The sequence below is a fragment of the Cynocephalus volans genome, chromosome 8 (genome assembly GCF_027409185.1).
Source record: "Cynocephalus volans isolate mCynVol1 chromosome 8, mCynVol1.pri, whole genome shotgun sequence".
In the NCBI taxonomy this organism is placed as follows: domain Eukaryota; kingdom Metazoa; phylum Chordata; class Mammalia; order Dermoptera; family Cynocephalidae; genus Cynocephalus; species Cynocephalus volans.
Window position 1 is genome coordinate 10339600 of NC_084467.1, and position 27896 is coordinate 10367495.

General features: G+C 48.6%; 1 protein-coding gene across 1 annotated transcript; it reads right to left on the bottom strand.

Annotated features, from left to right (window-relative positions):
- Positions 1–716: 716 nt before the first annotated feature.
- Positions 717–27896, bottom strand: LRRC38 (leucine rich repeat containing 38). Its single transcript, XM_063106150.1, has 2 exons — positions 27245–27896; positions 717–1833 (listed from the first exon to the last, which is right to left on the bottom strand). Exons 1-2 carry the CDS (start codon positions 27894–27896, stop codon positions 1580–1582), a joined length of 906 nt encoding a protein of 301 aa, XP_062962220.1. The 3' UTR covers positions 717–1579.

The following is a 27896-nucleotide window of genomic DNA, read 5'->3' on the forward strand; positions in this document are numbered from 1 at the left end:
TCTCCAAAACATCGCAGGAACTTCTCGTGAGCTCTCGTCCAGGTCTCAGCCCCCTGCTCCGACCAGTGCGGCTCACACAGACATCTTGCTTCAAACCGCTGGGGCGTGTGACTTGCTTGTTTCATGTTGTCTCTGAACCACAGTGTCCCATTCCACTTCCTGGAAAACACTGCCTGTCACAGCCTGTTCTTCAAAGAAATGTCACCCACACCCTATGACCACTGATGAGATTTTTTTCAGAGGTGAAGTCCCAGTGGGTATTTTTTTGGTTCGTTTTAACATATTGGTGGTTCAATGTAACCTGCTAATTGGAATCCTGGTCCAGGAAAGTTTATGGAAAGTTCTGGAGATGAAGAGCCCAAAACTGCACCAGCAGAGAGTCAGCTCAGCATCATTTGACTGAGGAGGGACTCAGGAGCGGGTGGGGGAAGGTAAACAATCTGACTGCACTTCAGAGGGAAGAACAACTCTGAGCAAAGAGACCTTCACAATGGGACACAGCCACTGTCCTCCCTCTACCCACTGTGACCTCTTAGGACAAGAATCAGGTCTTCACTTATGTCAACAGAAGTTTCCCAGCCCACCCACCGAAACATAACCACAAACACCCTTTGACGACTTCTTAGCCTTTTTTTTTTTTGGTGCCATTTTAGCTAAACATGGTGTCTTAGTGTGTGGTGCGTTCCGGCTGATATAACAGAATATCATGGACTGAGTGGCTTATAAACAACAGACATTTATTTCTCACGGTTTAGCAGACCGGAAGTCTGAGATGGGGATGCCAGCACTGGGTTCTGTTGAGGGCCCACGTTCTGGGTCATGAACAGCTAACTGTTCGTGGTGTTCTTACCTAGTGCCAGAGACAAAGGAGCTCTCTGGGGACGAACTCCCTTATGAGGGCACTGATTTCACTTACGCAGGCCCCACCCTCATGACCTCATCCAAACCTAATTACCTCCCAAGACCCCACCTCCAAATACGATCACATTGGGGATTAGGTTTCAACATATGAATTTTGGGGGGACGACACAAACATTTAGTCTCTTGTTCATGGGTTTATTCATTGTCTGTGTAACATCCCAAGGTTGCTGAGGTCTATGATATGAAGAGCGGAACTCCTGGTCCTGCAAAGAGTGATCTGAACTTGGGTCTCCTCTGTTTCAGCTGCTGTCTCTTGGGAGGAAGGTGATGTTTCATGGTCGCTCAGTCCGGGTCAGAGAGAGAACGGCACAAACCCATCTTTGCTGTCGAAAGCTGCAAGTCTTCACATCTCCTTGTGAAGCTGTAACCATCAGCCGTGAAACCTGACTCGCTCATCCTCCCTCGCCACACCACAGCCTGGGAGGCAGCTTCTGCTCCAGGAATGGTTCCCTCCAACCTTCCTGGGCTGCTCTGCTCTGCTGATCCCACACTCTGAGCTTGGCGGTCCCATCGGGTGCGCCCAGAGTCCAGCACACGGATCAGGCTCTGTTCTGGTCCCTGATGGTGGCCACTGCTTTCCTGTTTTTGGCATCTCCCTCTCTTCTTGCAGAGGAGCCCCTGGCTCAGTGCTGGACAGTGAGGAACAGGAGGAGGTGGCTCAGTCGTCCTCATCCTCGTCCTCGTCCTCCGTGTCCTTGTTGGGGGTGCACCTCTGGAAACACTGCACCACGGTGGCCAGGAAGAAGCTGGAGACGATGGCGGCGATGGAGACAGCCACGCCTGAGAAGATGATGATGAACAGGTCTGTGAGCGACAGGCTGAACTTGCACTCGCTGAAGCTGGCCTCCGACAGCTCGCGCAGGGAGATCCTCCTGTTCCCCATGGGCAGGGAGCACTGGATCTCGTCCAGGCCTGAGCAAAGGAGGCAGAAGAAGAGGGCGGGTTAGGCTGCAGACAAGGCAGCGCTTAGAAAGCCAGCAAGGCAGGAGCATCCCCCCAAATGTAAATGGGGAAAATAGCCAGATAAATAAAATTTAGACTTAAAAAAAAAAAAGACTCAGTAATCACCATAAAAAAATAAATCAGAATGTACTGGTCCTCCTTGACCTATTTTAAGGTTTCGTCTCTTTTGATTGTGAATTACTCAGAGTGGGATGGAAGGTGCCCTCATCTGTTCAGGGTTCGGATGTCTGTACCCTTAATCCTACCTGGGTAATAGACAGCCATGGGGGCGGGGACAAGGGGCAGCTTCTGCTGTGGGATGGGGCGGTGCCACCAGTGGATGACCCTCAGGGTGTGGGGCCATTTCCCATGTTGGATGCCGTCCTCCTCTGCACTGTCCTTGGGGCAGTGAACAGAGGATTAGCACAGACTTGCAGGAGTCCCGCTACCCTAAAAAGGTCTCCCTTGACAGCAAAAGAGAAAATAAGGACATATCTGAAGGTGGTCTCCAAATAGTACTTGGTGCTTGCGAGCTTGGGTGAAGCTTCCATGTGCTTTAGAATCCCCTTAAGATTGTGCTGCAATGCTGGAGAATCTGCTTCTGCAGGTCTGGGGTGGGCTCCCCCAAATCTGCATTTTTAATAACCATGTGACTCTTATGCTGCTGGTCTGAGGCACACTTTAAGAAGCATTATTTTCTAGTTGTCTGAAGAGGCATGTGAAGGGTTTGAGAACCTCTGGGATACTCACTCTAATATGATCAGAGGAGCCCTTTCAAACTCTGTTTTATATATTGGGGTTGAATTTAAGATTTCACTTGAAGAGAGTTTGATAAGCTTAAAAAGTTTCGAACACTCTAGAAAAAAGTCACAACTGTGTGCTAAGTGTTCTATAGCAACAACAACAACAACAACAAATGACACATAGGACTGACTGTATGAGTCTGTTTCTGTTGCTTATAACAAAATAGTTGAAACAGCGTGATTTATAAAGAAAATGAAATTTATTGCTTACAGTTTCTAAGGCTGGGAAGTTGAAAGTCCATCTGGTGGTGGTGACAGTGACACAGGGGTCTCCCATTGCAAGACGGTGGAAGCAGAGAGAGCAGAGAGAGACAGACAGACTCTCCTTTTCTTTTAAAGCCCTCAGAACCACGCCCCTGACCACCATTTTTAATCCATTCACTACTGCAACATCCTACAATCCAATCACTTCTTCAAGGCTCCACCTTTCAATGACCATAATAGGATTTCCCACCCTCTTAAGTCACAGTGGGGGCTAAGTTTCTAATACATAAAACTTGGGGGACACAATTTAAGCTTCAGGGAGTTTTGGGGGACATAATCCAATCCACTACACTGACCATGGGCCAGGCACTGTACTAAGCACTGGGCACATACTAATTTATTTAATCCTTACAACTCCACAGGTAGGTCCCAATATCATCCTCATTTTTCAGATGGGGAAACAGGCTCAGAGAGGTAAAGCAACTTGCCCAAAGCTGCACAGCTAGTAAGTGGCCCAGCCTGGATTCAAACTCAAGCAGTCTGGCTCCATAGATCTGGCTTGTAGCCACCATGCCTTCAAAAGGAAGAGAAAGGAGAGGAAGACCAAGAAGAAGGGAGCCCGGGGTGCAGGAGATGGAAACACGAGAAGCTTTTGCCTTCTTCCTATGGCTGCCATCAGGCAGTACCCACAGAAGTAGATGGTTGCTGGTGGTGAGGGACGTGGTTCCTAGTGCAATGGCCTTATAACATTTTAGAGATACTTCCCAATGACTGTCCCCTATCACTAAGCTGTTTCTCATGGGGAACCCCATCTCCATCAGGTGAAGTAGGGGCAGCTATGAGAATCGCAGGTGGGTGAATTCTACACCCTCCATCTACTCACATGAGCCTAAGGGAGACTGGCCTGAGGCGTGAGACACTGAGCCCCACGCAGGTGGCTCTCCAGATGCTCGTGTATTCATTCAACAACTAGGTCTCGAGTACTTCATCTGTGCCTGGGGATTGGCAATAAACAAGGTGAACGAGGCCCCCAACTTCAGAGAGTGCAAATTCCAGTGGGAGAAGATAGACAGGCATGCACTGATTCCGCAAACATCTTCTGAGTACTTAGCACGTGCTAGGCCCTGGGGACACGGCAGTGAGCTACACAGAGCCCTGCCTTTCCACAGCTCACATTTTAGACAATAAGTGATTAAATCAAGAGATGCACGAAATGTTTAGGATGAAAAATCAGGGTGAGACGGTGCGGAACGTCTGGAACAAAGGACCAACTTTAAGGTGACAAACATCTGAGGTGATGGATATGTTAAACACCCTGCACTCAATATAAACGCACCCAAACCTCATATGGTACTGCATAAATATACACAATTATCATGAGTCAATTTAAAAAACATAAATTAAAGAGAAAAACAATTTTCAGAGATAGAAGTATACCAGAGGTTACAAGAAACGGCAGGAAAAGAATAATAAGTTTTTGCTTAATGGGTACAGAGTTTATGTTTAGGATGTCAAAAAGTTTTGGAAATAGGTGGAGGTGGTGGTTACACAGCATGGTGAGTGTAATTAATTCCACACAACCATATATTTAAAAATGCATAAAGTGGAAATTATTATGTTATATATGTTTTACCACAATAAAAAAGGAGAAAAGAACTGTCTTTAGATGAGTTGGCCAGGAGGTATGACTTTAGCTCAGTTCTAAAGGATGAGATGGAACCAGCCATGGAAAGACCATTCCAGGCGGAGAAGATAAGCTGGGGAAGGCTCCACATTTGGGGAACCAGGTGCAGCCAGGAGCAGGAGAGTGAGCAAAGCAGAGCTGAGTATAAGTTGAACTGGGGAACGTGGGGCGGTGGGCATGGGTTGAGATGAAGCCGCTGAGAACCAAGGCCTCTGACCAAGTACGATGAACAAAGCCCCCCATCCCCACTATCAACCCTCATTGGACATGAGCCAAAGATGCAGACTTGTGTCATGTTAAGCCACGAAGGACTGTCACCAAGCATCATCTACCCTCCCTGACTAACACAATATGAACTATGCAGAAACTCAAATGACTGCGGTGATTTTACAAACCTATGTATGTAGGAGATAGAAGAGAATGCATAATATTAGAGTCCAAGTAGAGCTCAGATCTTCTGTTTTTAATATGGAAGAGTAGAGAAAAACAAAGTACTATAGTAGTAACTAGGAATTGCATTGCACTTACAGGTACTATGGTGCAGATGCTTTTCTAAGTGCTACGTACGTATTAACTCTTAATTTTCACAACCAGCTTATGAGGTAGGAACTATTATCATGTCCATTTTATGGATAAGAAGCACAGAGAATTTACATAGCGTGCTTTCTGCAGCACAGCTTCACAGAGGTGAAGCTAAAATCTGAACCCAGGCATTTGGCTCTGGAGGCTTACTCTTACCCTTTGACTAATAAGGTGCACTTTTTCCAATGGGAGGAACTGGAGAGATGTGCGGACACCATTCTGACATTAAGCTCAACTGCGTTCAATCTCTGCCTACCTTGGCTTCCTTTCAACTCTCAGAAAAACCTTCACTTGCTCTCTTTTTTCAGTGCTTTTGGGTTTCAAAGAGCTGCCCTTCAACTGATTTCCATCATTATCTGGCAATGAAATAGGAGGTGCTTGGTTTCCCTGGGTTCAGGTTTCAGGACACTCCCCTGGGTCTCAAACCACTCCCCTAGGACTCAGGCCCCTCCTCAGTCCTGAGCTACTGTTGCTTGTTGCACCTATTTTTGGCACCAACATGTGGAGATTGAGACAGCAGGAGGCAGACTTATGTAATTCCAGTGGCTGAGCATGCTCAGTAGGAAGAAGTTTACCCTATGAATGACCTTCCACTGAAGGTGCTAGAGAGCACCTAGCATATTTTAAGTGTTTATGCTGGAATTTGACCAAGGAGCATGCTCCAAAGAGACCAACTTGGCATGTGCAAGGCTATGTTACATATGGGACCCACCCCTTAATTGAATATTCATATATATAGACAGCCAAACTATAAAGGTGGAATCCAGGAAGAAGGCAGGGCTGCTGCTCACTCTCTCTCTCGCCAGCCCTCACATTGTCTGTGAAGTGTATATTTCTTTCCCTGCGTTAAACCTGGTTTTGCTTTCTACTCTGACTCTGCTCTTGGATTCTTTTCTGTGGAGTCAAGAACCTGGTAGAGGACGGAGTGGATTGAGGTTGGCTATTCGACCTCCCCAAACCCTCTCCTCCAGTAACAAAAGTAGGGATGATTCCTTCACACCTCACTAATTAGCTGGCTTCTGTCCTACAAAGAGCAGCCCTGCTAATTGCATAGCAATCCTGCAACCAGACTCCACATTCCCTCCTTTCCCTGAATCAGTGCCTGCTTTATCGACCCAAGGAAGTAGCTGGACCAGGCTCTGCAGGCTGCCCCAGTTCACACTTGACTACAGTTTTTACTGTTTCTTTTCCTTAAGGAAGGCAAACTTCTGTCTACTTCTTCTGAGCATTTTATATGCACTTGAATAAAACAGGAGAGCTTTAAGACACAGTTATATTGGGGATCCCTTGCTGACACTGATTTCTTCAATGGAAAAATGAAAAAAAAAAAAAAATTCAAATGACCTGCCTCCTTTTAGCCCATCCTGGCCAAAGATGTTATAGCAATAAAGAAGATGAACCTCAATCAACTGCAGGACACACAAGCAGTTTCTAAAGACAAAAGATTACTAACAGCCTTTAAGCTCTTAAGAGGTCATTATTTAGCTAGAGAAACTTCCTGGAAATCCATGTCTTCAGTGAGCTGTGTTAACTGGAAAAAACAAACCAAACAACCCAAGCCCAAGGCGCCTGTGTCTAAATCCAGTCTTTGCTGGTTACAACTCCACTAGTCAATTCTGATTTCCACAATGTTCTTTGTGCCTTGAGATTAGTCTCGACATTTTTTACAAAGTCTTGATTTTAGAAAAATGTCACCTCACAGTTCTCTGTGGAGAGAAGAAATGGGCTTGAGTGAAACATGCCCCACACAAGCCCAGCAGAGGTGGGGACTTTGAAAGGATGGTGCTTGGTGGAGGCATCATGACAAGATGCACTGACCTAATGGGTTTTGTAGCCCGAGGGCATTTGGGGATCTTCATTCTTGATCTGGGGCTACCCACTCTCAGAGACAAGAAGGCTGAGGCTGAGAGTGGGTCAGGGCTCTCAGGTCTCACTGGCAATGAACAAGAGAGCAGGGATTGGGACCACGATTCTTGGCTCTGTGGTTTGGGCTGGCCTCTTAGAGGCTGCCCCTTAATCCTGAGTGGCCCCTAGCTCCTGGAGGTCCTGACTCCCTGCCCTTGACATTTACCACAAAACGAGCTTGGAGGATGGGGAAGATGGGACAACAGGAGACTCCTTGGCTGGAGCCTCTGAGTTGGAGGAGCCACTGAGAGCTGCTGGGAGTCACTGCTCAGTTAAAACATAAACAGTGCCAGTCTAGGTGGCTGTCAGACATGTGGATTAAACAGGCAAAATTCATCAGTTCGTGGGATTTGTAAGCCTGGTGCACACCTGATCTGTGTGTCTGCATTTCCAGGATTTGGACAAGGAAACAAATAAAAATAGCTCCTGTGTGTGGTAGTGGAGGAAACTGCACTTTGAGCTTCTTCATGTGACATTGCTTGAGGTCAAAGGGCAGATGCTATCACCTGCATTTGATGAAGGGACAATGGACCCAGGAACACTGGGGGATTTATCTGCTCTAAATAAGCAGCAGCACCTCTCGGTAGAGCCATCGTGATAAGATACACTCACTTGATGGGTTCTCGTAGCTCACAAAGCACAGAAAAATGACAGGAGCTGGACAGAGAGAGTCAGCCAGGCAGACATGGCCCAGCTGAATGGGGGAGGGTGTTGCGGCTAATGCAATCCAAAAAGGCCCGTGAGGCAGACTGCAGGACTCTGGGCCTGGGGTAGTCTGACTGTGGGGTCCCTCTTCTCTCCTGCAGGATCTTACTTTAGACCAGGGTGTATCAACCTTGTCACTACTGACATCTGAGGCAGATAACTCTCTGTTGTGGGCACTGTCCTGTGCACTGTAGGATGTTTATTTGCATCCCTGCCCTCTACTCATGAGATGCCAGTAGTGCCCTTCACCCAGCATGACAACCAAAAATGTCACCTGTCCCCTGGGTTGAGGAGGACAAAGTCCCCCCAGTGAGAACCACTGCTTTAGACTGAAATGCTTTGCTAACTAGAGACTGAAATGCTCTGCTAACCAGGTAGCTGCTAATCCCCAGTGTGAGGGTATTTGGAGATGGGACCTTTGGGAAGTAATTAGAGTTAGATGAGGTCATGAGGGTGGGGCCCTCCTGTTGGGATTAGTGCCTGTATAAGAAGATATACCAGAGAGTCTCCCCTTCTCTGTCTTTTTTTGTGTCTCTGTCTCTGCTATGTGTGGACACAACAGGAAAACGGCCATCTGCAAACCAGGAAGGGGGCCTCACCAGAACCTGACCATTCTTGCACCCTGATCTCAGACTTCCAGTCCCTGGAACTGTGAAAAAATAAATGTCTGTTGTTTAAGCCACAGAGTCTATGGCATTTTATTATGGAGCCTGAGCAGAGTAAGACAGTAACCTCCTAAAACAAACCTAATCTTAGTTACTAAGGAGTCATTTAGTTATCAAATGTCTTCCTTTAATTGTGCATTTAACAAATCAAGGATGGCTTTTGCCAGGTGTCATGAAGGTTATGAAAGGAAAGGGAAGAAGGAAGGAAAAACAGACAGAGGGAAACGCAGCCCTGGCGTCAAGGAGCTCAGGTCTAACGGGAGAGGCATCAGGACACATTCACGGTATTGATGCTTCTGGATAGAAAGTGGAAAGTCATAATAGAGGTCTAGGGAAAGCTCACAGAGGATTTGAGAGGAGAGACTGGGAGGCTTTGGGGGAGGATCCAAGGGCAGGGGATGGACAGGCCAGCACGGGGTACATGGAGGTGGGGAGGGGAGCTCCCCCCCCACATCCCTACTTGACTTTGGAATGTTTTCCCCTCTCTCCCTGACCCATCTCTTCAGCCATCTGAGTGGACAAAGATCAAAATACTACACTGTTCTGAAACAGCAGGACCCCCGTATTCGATTCTTTTTCTCCTGGGGCTGGAGCAGACCTCAGCCTTAGGGGAAGTATGCCAGGCAGACTTGCTGGCTGAATTCCCAGAAACAGGAGTACACTTGCCTCACAGAAGGTAGATATGCATGAGGCTAGCAGGGCATGCACTTCTCTGAGTTCCCTCTTTTCTCATGGTTATTTGATATTTTGAATCTTGGTTATGGGGCAGGATAACAATTATTTATATATGTGTTGAGCTGTTTTCCAGACTACCTACAGTTGTGGCCTCGCTACTATCCAGACCCCAAGAAGCTAAGGAAGACATTAATCAAGGTGTCAGAAACAGCGATGCCAGTGCTACTGTGAGCTAATCAAAATCCTGCATGATCCCACACACACACACACACACACACAAAAAAAAAACCTTGGGGGGAAGAAGATATAACAACCACAATTACTTGAAGTTGATACGACAAGCAAACAGAAAGGACATTGTTGGGGGGGAGGGAGGAGAGGGAGGAGGGAGGGAGGTTTTGGTAAGGGGCAACAATAATCAACAACAATGTATATCGACAAAATAAAATTAAAAAATAAAATAAAATAAAATAAATAAATTCATTTAGAAAATAAAAAAGACACCTAAAAAAATTTTTTAAAAAGAGTAACGAGGGAAAGCCAATACTTACGTGGAACTTCGTGTGTGGTGGACGCTGCTCTTACGGGTTCACAAGTTTTAGCCCATTGAAACCTCACACCAACCAGATCAGGAGGCTACTATAACATCCCATTTTACAGATGGCCAAACAGGGCACAGAGAGGGCAGGTGTCTTGCCCAAGGCCATGTAGCAAGGAAGCACCAGAGCTGGACTTAACCCAGCCAGGCTGGCTGCTGAGGTGACCACCAACCCCACCACTGCCCCTCCCAGCAGCAAGACCCAGGGCTATGCCAGCCCAGCCCTGGGCCTTAGAACAAGCCCCCTCCAGGCACAGAGTGTTATAAGGAGGTGTCCTAGTACCTCCAGTGACATCTTAGATCCCAGGCCCTAAGCTGGGCAGACTGAGAAAGTCAAGTTGCCAGCACAGCCTCTGAAACCCTTGTCAGGAAAAGGATGCTCTGAAATGTACACACGATGAGACGTGGTTGCGGGTGTCAGAGCAGAGACTGTTGGGGCTGCTCCACCACCTGATGTCCCTGTGACCCTGGCCAGGCCCAGCCATCCTGAGCACCGCCGCGTGATGGTGCTGTGAACTGAAATGAGGGAATATCTGAAGAGCCATGGTGCTTGGCCACTGAGCGTGCTCGGAAAATCTGCAGTTAGTATCACTCAGATTTTCAAGGTTTCAAATCGTGCCCACGCCTGATTCCAGATACCTGTGGAGGGTGCCTGTGTTAGTCAAGGTTCTTTAGAGAAAACGAAGCTACGGAATATGTGTGAGTGCATGTGTGTGTGTGGAGAGAGAGAGATTATAAGTATCTAAGTACATCCCATCATTTCTCTGCTCAACCCCCCATATTGAGTGGCTTCCCCACTCTCTCAAAATGAAATCCACAGTCCTCACCACTGCCCCACAAACCCCTGTACTCTACCTTGCTTGCTGTTTTTTGCACACCCAGCACAGGCCACTCACAGGGCCTTTGCACCTGTTCCATCCTTCTGCCGGGCTCACTCCTTCACTCTCCTTAGGTCTCTCTGCTCAGCTTTCACCTTCTCAGAGAGGCCTCCCGATCCCCACTGAAAGCAGCTCTCCCCTCCTCGACCGTCACTCTCCACCCCCACCTGGCTTTATTTTTCTCCATAGCCCTCAGCACCCCTGACATGCTATGCACGTATTTATTTCCTTGTTTTCTGCTTCTCTGCCCATCTTCACTCAAATGTCAGCTCTGTGAGGTCAGGGTTTTTGTTTTGATCCCAGTATCTAGAACTTGCAAACACTACTTGTGAATGAATGTCTGAATAAAGACAGGATCACAGAAAGGAGCTTAGATGTGTGGCCACAACAGACAGACTGATCCCCCAGTGGCCAGTGGTGCCAGACAAGCACAGGTGCCTGCCTGGTAGGACAGACACATTCCCCCAAAATTCATCAGATGACTCCGTATGAACTGCACTTTGGGCCAACTGGACTTGGTAGACATCTACAGAACATTTCATTCAACAACTACAGAATATACATTTTTCTCATTGGCACACGGAACATTCTCCAGGATAGACCACATGTTAGGTCACAAATCAAGTCTCAGCAAATTTTAAAAAATCAAAATCATTTCTAATATCTTTTCAAACCACAACAGATTAAAACTAGAAATCGATAAGCGAAATTCTGGAAACTATACAAATACACAGAAATTAAGCAACACGCTCCTGAACAACCTATGGGTCCGAGAAGAAATTAAACAAGAAATCAAAAAATTTCTTGAAACTAATGAAAAAAAGGCATACAAAAACCTGTGGGATACTGCAAAAGCAGTACTAAGAGGGAAGTTTATTGCAATAACCACTTACATCAAAAGAGAGAGATTCCAAATAAACAACCTAATGCTACACCTTAAAGAATTAGAAAAAGAAGAGCAATCCAATCCTGAAATCAGTAGGCAGAAATAAATATTAAGATCAGAGCAGAGCTAAATGAAATAGAGACCCCCAAATAATACAAAAGATCAATGAAACAAAAAGTTGGTTTTTTGAGACGATAAACAAAAAAGACAAACCATTAGCTAGGCTAATTAAAAAAAGAGAGAAGACCCAAATAAAAATCAGAAATTAAAAAGGAGACATTACAACTGAAACCACAGAAATACAAAGAATCATTAGAAACTATTGTAAACAATTACACACGAACAAATTTTAAAACCTGGAGAAAATGGATAAATTTCTGGACACATACAAACTGCAAAGCTTGAACCAAGAAGAAACAGAAAATGTGAATAGACCAATAGCAAGCATCAAGGTTAAAGCAATAATCAGCATTTTTTCAACAAAGAAAAGCCTAGGACCGGATGGCTTTACTGGTGAATTCTACCAGACCTTTGAAGAGGAATTAATACCAATTTTCTCCAAACTGTCCAAAAACTTGAAACAGAGGCCATTTTCCCAAACTCATTCTATGAGGCCAGCATCACCCTGATACTAAAACCAGGCAAAGATACAACAAAAAAAGAAAACTATAGGCCAATATCTTTGATGAACACAGATGCAAAAATCCTCAAAAAAATATTAACAAACAATACAGAAACACATCAAAAAAATTATACACCATGATAAAACGGGATTTATCTAAGAGATACAAGGATGATTCAACATGCACAAGTCAATAAACATAATACCCCTCATCAACAAAATCAAGGACAAAAACCATATGATAATCTCAGCAGATGCAGAGAAAGTATTTGACAAAATTCAGCATCCCTTCATGATAAAGATTCTCAGCAAATTAGGTAATGAAGGAAAATATTTCAACACAATAAAAGCCATACATGACAAATCCACCTCCAACATCATATTGAAAAGCTTTTAGCTTTCCCCTTAAGAACAAGATGAGGATGCCCACTATTGCCACTCTATTTAACATACTGTTAGAAGTACTAGCCAAAGCAATCAGGCAAGAGAAAGAAATAAAGGGCATCCAGACTGGAAAAGATGAAGTCAAACTGTCCCTGTTTACAGATGATGTGAAACTATATACAGGAAAAACTAAAGACTCTACAAATAAACTCTTAGCCCTGATAAACAATTTCAGTAAAATTGCAGGATACAAAACCAACATGCAAAAATCAGCAGTGTTTTTATACTCCAATAACTAGCAGAAAAATAAATCCAGAAAGCAAGCCCATTTACAATAGTCACCAAAACAAAACCTAAGAATCTATTTAACCAAGGAGGTGAAAGATCTCTTTAATGAGAACTACAAATCACTGCTGAAAGAAATTAAAGATGACATGAGAAGATGGAAAGACATTCCGTGCTCATGGATTGAAAGAATTAACATTGTGATAATGTCCATACTACCCAAAGCAATCTACAGATTCAAGGCAATCCCTGTCAACATAGCAATGACATTCTTAGAGAAATAGAAAAAACAACATTAACATTCATTTGGAACAACAAAAAGCCTGGAAAAGCCAAAGCAATCTAGAACAAAAAAAATAAAGGCAGAGGCATAACACTACCTGACTTCAAATTATACCACAAGGGCCGGCCCATGGCTCACTTGGGAGAGTGTGGTGCTTATAACACCAAGGTCACGGGTTCGGATCCCTATATAGGGATGGACAGTTTGCTCACTTGGGAGAGTGTGGTGCTCACAATATTCAGTCAAGGGTTAAGATCTCCTTACCAATCATCTTTTTAGAAAAAAATAATTATACCCCAAAGCTAGGTGCAGCCATCCGTGCCGGGGACCTGGGCTACATGGCAGTTGGAGTTCAGTGGGTGAAGTGTTCCTGCAGCATGGTGGCCGGGATGCAGGAGGCGGTGGCAGTGAGGAAGCAGATGCAGGTAGGTGACATCTGGCTCAGGCCGGGACTGGCAGGAGCACAAGGGAGTGAAGGTGAAGCCCTTGGGGTTCAGCAGGATATTTTTGGTTGTATAGAAGTCAACATTGTCAGTTTTGGCTTCCAGTCAAGATGGCAGAACAGATGGTCCCCAGCATCACTGTCTCCCACAAATAAACCAATTTACAACTATTAAAAAGCAATGACAGCCAAGCTGGGGGCACTAGAGCACAGGGGAAGAGGAGGAGAGAACCATGGAGTTCATGAAGGCAAGAAAAGCCACGATGAGAGAAAGAAAGGATCACTCCCACCATTTCAAGCCCCAGACACTTAGAGACTTCATGGAGCAGGAGCTGGCAAAAGCTGCAGCTGTGCCTTTCATACGAAGTTGCTTACGGTGTCAGGGGAGAAGAAGGCCTTGGTGGCCCCCAGGCATCACCTGATGGATGATGGGAAAATGGAGTTCAAGGATGAACTGACCCATATCCTGTCAGCCTCTGTCTCAGAGCCATGGTCCTCTAACTCTGTCCTGCTGCCCTGCAAAGCCCATGCTTGGTGCAGCTCAGTCTCCTCCCAGAAGACAACTCATTGGGCAGGCTCAGCTGGTGCAAGTTGACTTCCCACCTTTTGTCTTACGATAGGTCTTCCTCCAACCCATAACTACTTTCCACTAAGACCAATGTGGGCTGCATCTCAGTCTGGCCCAGGCAGATGGGGGCTCACAGCTTCCTCTCTTTACATCCCTTCTTCCTTCTCTGCCAGGACACGCTCAGAAGAGATGGGAGCCTCCCTCCTGCAGGGTGGCCCGGCCTCCTGCCTGCTGCCACCCCTTGGGGCTCTCTTCCGTCCACGGACAACTTCTCCCCAGCAGCCAACACCTGACCTGGGGAGGGTGCTGAGCTGCCACTCTCCACAAATAGATGGTGACACAGCGGATGGCAGATTGAGATCAGTCTCTCACCCCGGACCTACCTTTTGCCAACCACCAGGCCTGCAGCCAGAGGATTTCTTGGGGCCTTTCCCCTGATCTGGCCTCCCAGAAACTGTCTAACACAGATCAAGGACAGGTTCTGGGAAGTACTTTTTGTTAAAAATATATTTTTGTTTTTCTAATTCTGCTTATTAGGCAGGACCCACATACATACTGAGACAAAAGAAATAAACAAAAATAAAGGGGATAAAAGAACACATAAATACAAGATTAACACGTTGGCTTTTTTCCTTCTAGATTTTTCCTGTGTGTATGTGCACATGAATCCACAAAGTAGAAACATACTATGCCACTGTGCTGGATACTCATATTGCGAACATCTTTCCATTCGACAGATACAATTATAAAGCATCACTTTTAATGGCTACAGCATATTTTATTGTGTAGATGAGCCATGATATACATACCCAATCTGGCGATGTTTCCAGTTTTTTTATTACTATAAACAAAGCTGCTATGAACATCTTTCTACACATTCTTAATTATTTCCCTACAATACATTATCACAGACTGAAGATTGGGTATTAGTCCTCAAACTTGTGCCAACAAAAGATTTTGTCACTCCTTCATTTTTCTCAATCTGATAAGCCATAGAAGAGTACACCATTGATGTAATTTGCATTTCTCTGATTACCAGTACAGCTGGATGTTTTATCCTGTGCTCACTGGCCATTTGGGTTTGTCCTTCTGTGAACTGCCTCCCCAAGACCTGTGACATGAACTTTGCAAGTCTTCTCAAGTGCAAGAAGGCCTGGTGACCAGGAGGGCTTGGGAAGGGTTTTGGTTGATCCAGCCCCCCGCCCAACTGCTGGACTGACTCCCAGGGGAGGGGGCTCTCCACCCAACACCCCAGACTAAGCAGCAACATGGAAGTTTCTGTGGGCACCCTTGGGCATTGGTCCCGTTGCTCTTGGCAAGAACTCACGACTCCTGATCACTCTACTGTTTTCCCTTTGCTGGGCTAAGACGGTCCAGCCTATGGTGTGAAACATCCTTCCTGGCCCTCCCTGCCAGCCTCCTGGAACTCCAAACTCCAAGGCATGGGAAATAGAAGCAGGTCTTTGGCCTTTCACACCGACAGCTGGACTTTCAGCTGGCACACCCTGATTTCACAGCGTCATCGAAGGTGGATCTGGAGGCGTACTTGACATCTGTCAGTCTCCCTCCCTCCCCACCTCTCTCACTTCTTTTATAGATGAGAGGCCTGGAGGAGTCAGGCAATTTGTGTACGGTCATCCAGGTTTCCTGACTCCCTGCCCAGTGCTCTCTCCAGGCACCTGGTTCTCATGCACCCTGAGCATCTGGAGAAGCTGCACGTATTCTGGGCACTGCTGCAGCTGTTTCATGCTGCAGAGGAATGCTGCTGAAGGAGGCACCGCAGGGCTCGCTCCTGCTCCTGGGGACAGAGGTGCCAGCAGCTCTAATTTCTTATAGTGCTCACCTTTGCTCTCCACCATCACTTTCATTAAATATCTACTGTGGCACAGGGGAAGATTCTCAGTTATTCTCCCTGCCTCAGCTGCAGACACTTGGTCTGACTAAGTGACAAGCTGATGTTGCTAAGAGGAAGTTGGGTCTGCAGTGTCGGGTCACTGGCTGTTCCCGGCTGGTCCTGGCTCTGCAGAACATGTCTTGCAGCGGGGGTGTGACTTGTGTCTGCGTCCTGCACTCCAGCCTGAGGCCCACTCTAAATCTCAGGACAGCCAAACAGTCACACACACAAGCGAAGACAGTCAACTGACCTGAATGGGATTTTCTCAACCTGTTCCCTCCCCCACACCCCCGCTGCCAGCTAAGAAACAAGCAGGGAATCATCACAGAGGGCCGAACATTTCCTTCTCTGGAAGGCAGCATGAGTGGCCATTACCATCACCACCATCACCATCACTGCCATCATCTCGGCCAGCCCTGCCATTGCCGCATCCTCCTCCCGTCCCCCGTCCTCCTCCCCCCGCCACATCCACCTCCCCTACAATGTCCACCTGCTCTTCCAAGCTCCCAGTGTTCCAAGTTAGTCTCTGCTGGTGGGCTCGACGCCAGCTGGAAGAAGAGACCTGCTGAGTGTCCGGGGAAGAGGAGGGGTGGGCATGTTAGTGGCCCTCTCCCATGACACAGTGGAGATGACATTCCATTGGGAAGCAGTATTTATTGAAACTGCTACTACTTATCAGGAACTATGACATCGTTTCATTTAATCCTCTTTCTCATCAATCCTATGGAGTCGTGGTTCTCTACTGGGGGGAGTTTTCCCCTCAGGGGACGTTTGTCAGTGTCTGGAGATACTCTGGTTGTCCCACTGGGTGGGGTGCTGCCAGCATCTCGTGGGCAGAAGACCACTGGGAAGCTGCTGGCCTCCAACACCGCACAGGGGGCCCCGCAACAGAGAACTAGCCAGCCCGACAGTGCCGAGGGGGGGACACGCTGCTTTGGAGTATTTTTTTTTTGACCCAATTTTTAAAACATTTTTAAATTGTGGTAAAATAAACATAATATAAAATTTACCATCTTAGCCATTTTCAAGTGTACAGTTCACTAGTGTTAAGTTACATTCACGGCGCTATGCAACCCTCTGTTTCCAGAACCCTTTGCATCTTCTCAAACTGAAACTCTGGTCCTGTTAAACACTAGCTCCCCATATCATTCTATTTACTGCTTTTATAAACTTGACCGCTTTAGGAACTTCATGCAGGTGGAATCATATAATAATTGTCTTTTTGTGACTAGCTTGTTTCACCTAGCGTAATGTCCTCAAGGCTCATTCGTGTTATAGTGTGTGTCAGATTCCCTTCTTTTTAAGGCTGAATAAATATTCCATGTATAAGAGTTTTTAAAAAACAAACAAACATACAATTACCCAGCCCTGAACCTCTATAAATACTTCCCTTACTCAGAACATGTTTGGCCCTACTCATGCTCATGATATTCTAGACCCAGGAGATCTCTAAATGCAGTCAAGGCAACACAAGGTAGATCTCACAATTGTTTTTATTATTCAAAAGGTGACATATCTCTGCCCAGTGGTGCCAACTTCCTCTCCTCTGACTCCATCCTTCTCTCTCACCACGTGAGGCCAGACTCTCTCTGGACTTTCCTGGGGGGGTCCCTCTGTCCCCAGGCTGGGGATTCTCCATCTGCTCTGTGGTGACCATCATTCTAGGGTCACCTTCCCGTGGGTACTGACACCCCCCTCAGCCCATCAACTGTGTCTGTGCCCCAAACAGCTCCAAAACAATTTGCCTACAAAAACAATTCTGATATTCCTGCAAGTCAGGAGCCAAGTTGTTTTTCTGTTCTATTTATGATTCTTCCAGCAGCAGGGGCCAAGTGTAGAGCCTAGACCCTGGCAGCAGCCACCTGCACTGGGCAGTTTTTAGTAGGTCCCACACTGAAGCCACCACCATCCCTGGGGCCAGAGCTGTGGCATGGTTGGGAAGTGACTGCAGGTTGAGGTACCGAAGGGAGGGGGTCATTAGACATGAGCATGGGCAGGTGTGGAGCCTGGCCATTGCTGACCCTCTCCTTTCACAGGTGAGGACACAGGAGCAGGGAAGTTACTTCTCTGTCGTGGACAGAACAAAGACCCCCCCAAAGCTCCAAAGTTGTCCACATCCTAGTCTTCAGAACCTGTGAATATGTGGCCCTATATGGCAGAAGGGGTTTTGCAGATGTGACTAAGTGAAGGCTCCTGAGACGGGGAGGTGACCGTGGATTAGGAGGTGGGCCTGATCTAATCATAAGGGTCCTTATAAGAGGGAGGCAGGTGGGTCAGGGTCAGAGAAGGAGACGTGGCTATGGAAACGGAGGTCAGAGCAATGTGGGACTGTGAGTCAAGGAATGTGGGTAGCCTCCAGAAGCTGGAAAGCCGAAAAGAACACACACTTGGATTTTAGTCCAGAAGACCTGTTTTGGACATCTGACCTCCAGAACTGTAAGATAATCGATTTGTGTCATTTTAAGCCACTAAGTTTGTGGTGGTTTATTCCAGCAGCAACAGGAAACTCATATACCCCCCACGATCACACAGTGAGTCAGTGGCAAGTGGCTGCCTATCTAAAAATGAAGAAGAGTAAAATAGATAATCTACAGTCTAAGCTTTTCTGAGAGTTCTGGAACGTTCACTCCAAGAGGGCTGAGCCTCTGTCAGACTCACCACTATGTCCTGAGCACCTGGAGTTGTTTGCTTTCGGCAAGTGTTTGGTCTGCTCTGATTTTTGCTCATATGTTCAAGTTGCCTTTGGCTTAACCCCTGCAAGGCCAGGTTCTGAAGCAGGGAAGCTCACTAAGTTTGGTTCTGAGCCTAAAGCAGGAGCTATGGACGCAAGAAGATGGGGACGACAGCTTCTGATATGAGATTTGAGAGGCCATTTAGTAGTCAGTGACAAAGATCCTGGAGCCGTCTCTCTGGAGCATAGAGCAGAAGCATGAGAAATATCCACAATGAATGAATGAAGGAGCCGGGCGCACACACAGCAGGCCAGCCCTGACATGTCGGGAAACTCAGGTTCCATGGGCTCAGGGGAAGAGCTGCAGAAGATCAGTGTCCTGGCTCAGGGGAGCTGGACATGAACTGGACGCACACGGTACACACTGAGAGACTGATCTGGTTGCTGGCAGGTGATCTGGTTTCCGACTAGGACCAGGCACGAGCAGAGTGAGACCTGAGATGTGCAGGAGGAGCGGAGCTTGGCGTTTCTCTCCCAGCCACACGACTTAAGAGATTTGCCTGTTTAAGTGCAGAAAGCAGCATGAGTGAGGGCAGGGAAGGGAAGGGAGATGGGCCATTGCTCCAGATCAAGGCAGGTGCAGTCACCGGATAATAAGAGCATCTGACCCTCCTCCAAGACAGACTCCTTCAGCCAGCACCACCAGGAGAGGATGAAGAAATCCCAGAAAGTCAGAATCAGAGGACTGAAGCACCCTGAGCAGAAATCTCACCCAGTACCTGGTGTTCCCTGTAGCACCACTGAAAAGTGCTCAATTGGCCTCTGCTTGAATGCCTCCAGAGATGGCAAGCTCACTACCTACCTGGCAGCCCATTTTCAGAGCCTCAACAGCTAGATATTCTTCCTTACGGTGCATCACAGTCCGTTTCCCCGTAGTTCCCAATCACGGGTCTGTCTTCTGAGACCAGAACAAGTCTCCTGTGTTCTGTGGCAGCCCCTCAGACATCTGGAGACAGGACCATGTTCTTCTAAGTCCCTTCTTTTGAGAGCTGAATGTCCATTTTCCTTTGTCAGCAGGGTCTTACTCTCCAAATATAATGAGTACGTGGCATTTTCTCAATCATCAGGGAGCCCAGGAACTGCTTACGAGTTATGATTTGAAGGTGTCTGAGGGCTCCAACTTCCCCCCCAGACCTCCCTTATCCAAGTGTCACCATGTCTTAAATTCTGTGCAGACATTCTGAAAAAGGCAAAACTAGAAGTGGTAAAAAGGTCAGTGGTTACCAGGGGGTGAGGAGAGAGGGGAGAGGGACAAAGAGGTGGAAACGGCATTTTTAGGGCAGCGAGACTATTCTGCATGATACTGTGATGATGGATCCATGACGCTTGTATTTGTCAAAACGCACAGAACGTACAACAGAGAAAGAACCGTCACGTCAGCTATGGGCTCTCGTTAATAAGCATGTAGCGATACTGGTTCATTGATGGTAACAGATGCGCTGCACTAATGCAGGACGTTAATAACACGGGATACTGCGAGGAATTCTCTACCATCTGCTCAACTTTCCACACATGTAAAACTGCTTTTAAAAAAATTAAAAACTATTATTTATTTAAAAAATAAAATAAAATGAAGCTACCTTTTCACCCAGAAAAAAACCCCACTACTGTTGTGTGGCTGCATATCCTTCTGGTCACTTTCTTTCTTTCTTTCTTTTTTTTTTTTTTTAAAAAGATGACCGGTAAGGGGATCTTAACCCCTGACTTGGTGTTGTCAGCACCACGCTCTCCCAAGTGAGCGAACCGGCCATCCCTATATGGGATCCGAACCCGCGGCCTTGGTTTTATCAGCACCACACTCTCCCGAGTGAGCCACGGGCCGGCCCCGGTCACTTTTCCATGGGACTCCCTTCTCTGTCCTGACCTCGGGGCTCCCCCATCTGCCCCCGCCTGCTTTCCCAGCCTCCCTGCCAGGCACTGGCCCTGTGGATTCTTATGCTTTTACTACCTCTGCCCTCTGACTTCCACCCACACACACGAACGCCAGAGCTGCGGTTCCCCATCAGCGGCAGGTCCTGTGGCCTGAGTCGTCCACCCTCTGTGCATGCTGGGCTGCCCTGTCGCTGTTTGTCGTTCTTGTCATGTGGCTGTCAAGGGGGGCTGATGGTCCACAAACCACTGTGCTGTCATTTTACTGGGTTAACAGCAGCCCTTCCAGCTTTCCCTCACTTTCTTCTAAAGCTGTTTCACATCCGTGTTTCCTTGATCCTCTCAACAAACCTCGGGGTGACAGACAAGGGAACCAAAGCCCAGAGAAGGAAGGTGACCTGTCCAAGTCAAGGAGGTGGCAGCAGGGGCAGGATGTCCTGATCCTCAGCTCTAAGCTCATTGCCCCTCAATGCGACCGTGTGCAATTTGCATTCCTAATGCAGATGACTTAGGATGATTATGTTTAAAAACAGACATCATCTCATTGGTGTCTTATAAAAAAGAAAGCTATTCTTTCCATTCATTTGAGGAGCGGGGATTTTTCATGATTCTTCTCATGAAGAAAGGAACATATTCTTGCATCTCCTGAGCTGAGAGAGAGCTCCCAGGGGTGGAGGGACCTCTACCATGGGAACCCACTTGGGTCCTTTGCTGAGAGCGGGCATTGGGGGCTTCCAGACTCATCCTGTGCCCTGGAAGAGGCTGGCACAGGAGGTCACGGGATCAGCTAAAACATTTTCAGAAAGACCCGGTGTTTGGGACCGGAGCAGCAGGACTCTGTGGGGGCTCCCCAGGGAGCCACCAAGGCTGGGCTCACTGTGAGGTTGCCTGAGGACAGGCTTGCAGGTGGCTCTCCAACAGACTGCAGACCATGCTACCCGTAAAACTGACACCTGGCCTCAGGACACTGGTAATGGTGAGAAAGGTGACACCCCAGTGACTCAAGGCTCAGTAAGATACAAGTTAAAATGCAGGAGCCTGTGGCATTCAGGACAGGTACAGAACTGCCAAAGCAGGGACCACCTACAAGAGCACCCAAGATCTCCATCCACCTCTACCCAGGACCTAGATCTCTTAGGCATAAATGCAAGCAAAATGCTCACTAGGCAGGCGAGCGAATAATACAAATTAGAGCATTAAGGAGACGTCATTGTGCTGCCTGTCAAACTGGAAAGGATTTTTGGACATAATAATACACGAAGCTGGGAAAGGTGTGGTGAGACCCCAACTCTATTGGCTAACGGTGTCAGCTCCCCAGGCGAAAATGTATCCAGGGGTTTAAAATAACCAGATTTCTCCCCTGTGTTTCCACTTCAAATAATCAACCCCAGAGATACAACCAGGAGTTTCCACAAACTTTACACGTAAGAAGATGCTCAGCTAAGCATTGTAGATAGACAAACAGTAAGAGGAAACAGTCCACCTTTCTAACAGCAGGACACAGATTCAGTGAATTTATCTATAAAATGACCTATTCACATGGCCATTAGAAGTTCAAAGAATTAGGGCTGGCCTGCAACTCACTTGGGAGAGCGTGGTGCTGACAACACCAAGTCAAGGGTTAAGATCCCCTTACCGGTCATCATTAAAAAAAAAAAAAGAAAGGAAGAAGTTCAAAGAATTGTAATGACAGGAAATGCTCCCAACTCAATAAGAGAAAAAATTCAGTATGAAAATGTATAATATCAAATCATTTAACAACACTTGTATGCATAAGAATAAAATCAGAATAAAATATAGCAAAGCTTTAATAGTGATGGGATTCTGGGTAGTTTCTATTTTCTCCATGGTACTTATCCACATTTCCCCTGTCTAATAAAAGGAACCTGTTATTTTTGTAATCAGGAAAATAAAACTGCTTTTATTTTTTAAGAGAAGAAAAAGAAATAGGGTCACCTTGGAGTCAACTAAGAGAAAGGACCAGTGTGAACTTCAGGCAAGACTCAAATTTTGTCCCTTTGGCTGAAATGTGGTTTATTTTGTGACTATGACAAGGAGTTCCCACTCATCTGAACAAAGTAGGCCCTCACAGTGTCTGACATCAGAAAAGGAAAGTCAACAGTTAGCTCAGTTGGTTAGAGCACAGAATTACAGCACCAAGGTCAAGGGTTTGGATCCCTGTACCGGACAGCTGGTAAAAAAATTTTAAAAAAGAAAAGAAAAGGGAAGTCGAGTTACTGGGAGATGGTGGCTGGCTCCCCCCAGAGAGCCCTGAGTTGGGCCTGGGAAGCAGGTGGGGTTAGTGATGCACCTTGGTGAGCACCTGCCTTCCTTGACACCTCTTTCTGGACAGGACGCTGCCACAGGGTCTGCTTTACTAGGCACTATTTAGTGGATCTTCTTTAGGAGGCTGTCCCCACATAGGGGCCAGGACTAGCAGCTCTGAGGTAGGACGTGTGGCCCCGTGTAATTCTACCCCAGTCCCTCCCTACTCCTAGCCCTTCCCTCCCTACTCCTCCAGGTGTCAAGGTCACAGGGTGAGAGAATCCACTCACATCTCTGCCCTAGTCCTGCAGGCTGTGACCTGCAGGTCACACATGGCTGTGGCTGGACAGGGAGGTGCAAGAGGTGGCCTTGGCAGATTCAGCCTCCCACCTGGAGACCTGCACGTGCCTTTCCCATGACGCACTCTCAGGCCTGGCATGGGTCGTGTCCCCTGCTCCCCACACCTGTAAAGCCAAACACAGTGACAGCTCCGTGCCTGCAGCTTGGGTTTGTCAAATCCAGTGGCCTTTTCTCCCTGTGGCTCCAGGACCACAACTGAGGACAGCATGTGGGACGTCTTCCCACGCTACAACAGCATCCCAGAAGCCCAGTTTGTTTAAGTGCTCTGCCCCCTCCCCACTGCACAGAAACTACGACCCCCTGAAGGCCAGGCTAAGGGTCTTGGGAGGGCACCTGGTTTCCCTGCACCTCAACTTCCCAATCTTTTAAACCAGGACCTTACTCTCTCCCTCTCTGCCCTGACCTGAGTGATTTCCAAGATCTCTGGCTTCCAGGTCTGGAGCCCTTTCTACTTAAGAGAAGAGAGCTCATCAGTGTCCCCTTGGTGACACGCTGTCCTAAACTGCCTAGAAACCCACTGTCTCATGGGAGAATCACTAGACCAGGTGCAAAATCTGGGGCTGGAAGGAGGAAGCAGCCAGCTGTCACTCAGGAGAGGGACAATGTTGGGAATAGTGTCACTGTCCCTTTCACGACCATCGGAAAGAATCAGGTGTGGGGTTGAACACTCCTGAGTTCAAGCTCATCTCAGCCACTAACTACATGACCTTGTGCAAACAACTTCACTTCTTTGCACCTCACTGGTCTCTTGGTGGGTAAATTGTGGGTAAAGGTGTCTGCCGTGCACGGCTACTGTATTAAAAGAGACAGCATGTGTAAACCACAAAGTGACTTACGCCCTAAGGTAGGGTGGTAGTGTTGCCAGATAAAATACAGGACGTCCAATTAATGTCACATTTCAGGAAAATGACACATAATTTTCTGTATAAGTATTTTACATGGGACATACTTATCCTAAAATATTACTTGTCGTTTACCTGAAATGCAACATTAACTGGATGTCCTGGGTTTTTCTGTTTGTTTTGCTATTTGGGTTTGGTTCGGGTTTCTGGCATCCCTTCTCCCACTTCCCTCCAGCAAGGCAGCTCCTCCTCTGTCTTTAGACCCAGAGCCCGCCTCCCCCAAGCCCCTGAAGGAGCCTGAACGGAGGGGACCGGGGGACCTTGACAGAGTTTCCTCCTCCTCTGCAAAGGGAGGCTCACCTGGCAGATGAACACATTTTTGCAACTGTCAGAGCTAGTCAAGGTCACAGGGAGAAAGCTCTGGGCTCCGCACTGCTTCTCTAGGGGATGAGGGGGAAGGGCGGACGTGGAAAGGCCGCAGAACAGCATCCTCCTCTCCTGGCTCCTCACTTCGAATCCCCTCCCCTGGGAGAGGCAGGGCGCCCACCTAGAAAGCCCTGCACTGATGCCCTGCTGGGGCCTAGTTTTCTCAGCAGGAAGTGGGTGGTCGGCGTGGCGAGGGGGCTGGGAGCCGGGAGGTCCAGGTGCATCCCCAGCCCTGTTTTTATCCCTCTATGTGATCTTGGGCAGGTTACTCCCAACACCTCTCTGGGCCTTCTAGTTAAAATAGGACAACAACAGCAGCACTAAAACTTACATAGTCCTCACTGTGTGCCAGGTACTGTTCTAAGTACTTTATAAACAATGCCCTTTTAATCCTCCCAAGCACCCTATGAGGTGGGTACTGTATCATCCCAATTTTACAGACGAGGAAACCTGGGTGCAAAGAGGTCAGACAACCAGTGAGACGCAGAGGCAGGATTTGAAGCCGAGCAGCTGGGTGCCAGTCAGGGCTCTCAGCCACTTGGCCCGGCTGCCTTTGTGAAAAGTGTAAGCAGCAGCCCAGACACAGGAGGAGGGAAGGTGACGACTAACACCTCCTGAGCACCTATTCCGAGCTAAGCATTACTGTCCCCTTTACAGAGTGGATCTTATCTAAAACGCACAGCAAACAGGGTGGAGACTGTACTACAGCCTGAATTTAGAGGCAGAGAGACTGGGGCTCAGAGAGGTCAGGGACTTGGACAGGATCAGAAATCTGAGTCCAGATCTGAACCGAGTCTCTCACTTCAAGGCCTGTGCTGGTTCCTCCACCCCACACCCTGTCTCTGGCTCACAGTTTAGAGGGACACAGCTCTAGCCACACAGTGCATGCAGCTGCATGGAGACGGGAGCTGCCCCTGGCACTGCACCCTGTGGGGTGCCCGAAGCCGTCCTGCTGCCCCGAGCTGCCTCTGTGCTCTTCCCACTGGATGGGACCAAGGCTCTTCTAGCCCCCACCCTATGCCCAGGACCCTGGACGCTTCTCTGAACCAGTGCATCCTTTCCCCAGCCACACATACCCGTCTGGGGTCCGTTTTCCTCCCTATGTTCCCCAAAGTAGGAGAAAGAACACTTTACATCCTTCCTGCTGTTTTCTTTCACCCACATCACCTCATTTCAGTCCTGACAACCACCCAGTCGGATGGACTATGCATTTCACGTGTGAGGAACGTGAGGCTCAAAAAGTCAAGTGACCTACCCAGGGTTACCCAGATGTTAAGCCAGGACGCAAACCCACGGCTTCAGATCCAAATCCAAGGCTCTGTGGAAATCTCAGACATCAATCCAAGTACTCTAGAGATGAGGAAACTGAGGCCCCGAGAAGATAAGTGGCCTGTTCAAGGTCATGGCCATGCATGGCAGACCAGAGACAGAAGCCTGCAGCTCCTGTCCCCAGAAGGCCTTGCTCTCATCTGGAAGGCAATGGGAGCCAATGATACCAACCCAACCAACAATAGGGAAAAGATGCCAACTCCACCAAGAAGCAAAGGCAGCAGCAATCAGCACCAAGGCGCACCCCCTCCCGCAGCAGTCTTTGTCCTGTCATTCCTGTCTCCAGGACAGAGTCTTCTCGTGGAGAGGGTCTGGGGAGCCAGGCAGGTGAGTGAGGGCAAAGTTTAAAGTTGGGGGACTCTGCACCTCGCAGGCAGGATCTGTTTTGGAATTGCTTCTGTGGTAGAGCCAGCCTGGGCTGAAAGTGCCAGCTCAGAGGCCAGCCTCTGCTGAGGAGTGACCACCCTGATGCGTGGGGTATGTGCGCATAACAGTATAGAGCAAATGACCGCAGGATTCAGCACATCGATTAGCAGCATCTCAGTACACGGAAAAAAGGAACACCAAAGCTAAATCTGCACCTGTGTCACTTTTTATAACGTGGGCCTTGCAGCTCTGGTTCCAATTCTGCCTAAACCTTGGGGGCAGGGTGGGAGGTGGGGTCTGGCCCCAAGAGGTCACTGTGCACCTGAAGCTCCCAGACTCGCAGGTGGAATCCACCGAGGGTAAGGACCTCTGCCTGCCCCTCGCCACGGTGCCCATCCCTACGGATGCTGGGGTCTCCTCCTCGGCTCTGGTGGGCTCTGACTTTGCTCCTTCCCGATAGCCTTCACAGGCCCCTGCGTTCCCATCTGTCCAGTGGGTATCTGTGCCCACGCCCCCACTGCAAAGGTTCACCAGGAAAGCAGGAGGACAACAGCTCACAGCACTTTTGTTCAGCTTTTCCCATCTGGGCAGAAAAGCCACAGAACAATAAATCATTACTGCATCACTGGCTTTACTGGGCTGCCATTATTCTTACCTGGACTATTCGCCACCCCTTTTAGACAGAAAAGCAAACTGGGGCTGAGAAGCTGAGAGACCAGCTCAGGCTCCAGAGGCTGCCCAGAGCCCTTGCAACTGGCTGGTTCTCTCCGCGTGGTCAGGGCACCGAGAATGGAGCTGTGTTTCCCACACAGTAGGGTGCCTCGCCCGTAGGAGACCCCCGTAAATAACCTGCACCCACCAGTCCTAGGACCCAAAGCCCAGTGCGATGATGTTGGCCAGGAGTGACAGAGAACCCGCAGGTCCCTAACTTGGGAAAGTGAGTTGTTGGAGAGACAGGGGAAGACGCCCAACCTCCGGGGCAGAAACTCCACTTGCTCAGTAGCCCCGGAGCATCCTCTCCCAGGCTCGACCGAGGCCCCTCACCCCAGGGTTGTCAGGGCTCCTCATTGCCCTCTCCCTGCTCTCTCCCTCCCCGCACCCCGGCTCCCCGCCCAGCCAGCCCGGCTCACCTTTGGGCAGTTTGGACGCGTTCTCCTCAAGCCAGGAGAAGAGGTGGGCGAAGTCACAGTCGCAGAGCCAGGGGTTCCCGTCCAGGCGCAGGGTGCGCAGCGCGGGCAGCGCGGCCAGGGCGGCCACGCTGAGGCTGCGCAGGTTGTTGTCGTTGAGCTCCAGCACCTGCAGCGACTCCAGGGTCTCGAAGGCCGCCTCGTGCACGCCTGCCAGGTTGTTGTTGGCCAGGCTCAGCTTGACCAGCCTCCCGGCCGAGCGGAAGGCGCCGGCGCCCAGCTGGGTCAGGTTGTTGTAGCTGAGGTCGAGGAACGCGAGCTTGGCCGAGCCGCTGAACGTGCCCTCCTTCAGCGAGCGCAGCGAGTTGTTCCTGAAGTCCAGGTAGACCAGGTCGCCATAAAAGATGAAGAAGTCCTCGGGGATGTGCTGGATGCGGTTGCCGGCCACCAGCAGCTTGCGCACGTCCAGGGGGAAGGGATCGGGCACGCTGGGCAGCCCGCGGTCGCGGCAGTCCACGGTGTGCGGGTCGGTGCAGGCGCAGCCCGCGGGGCACGCGTGCCCGGGCCCGAGCAGCAGCAGCAGCAGCAGCAGCAGGAGGCTGCAGAGCCCGAGCGCGGCGCCGGCGGGGGCGCGGGGGACAGCGCGGGGGCGCAT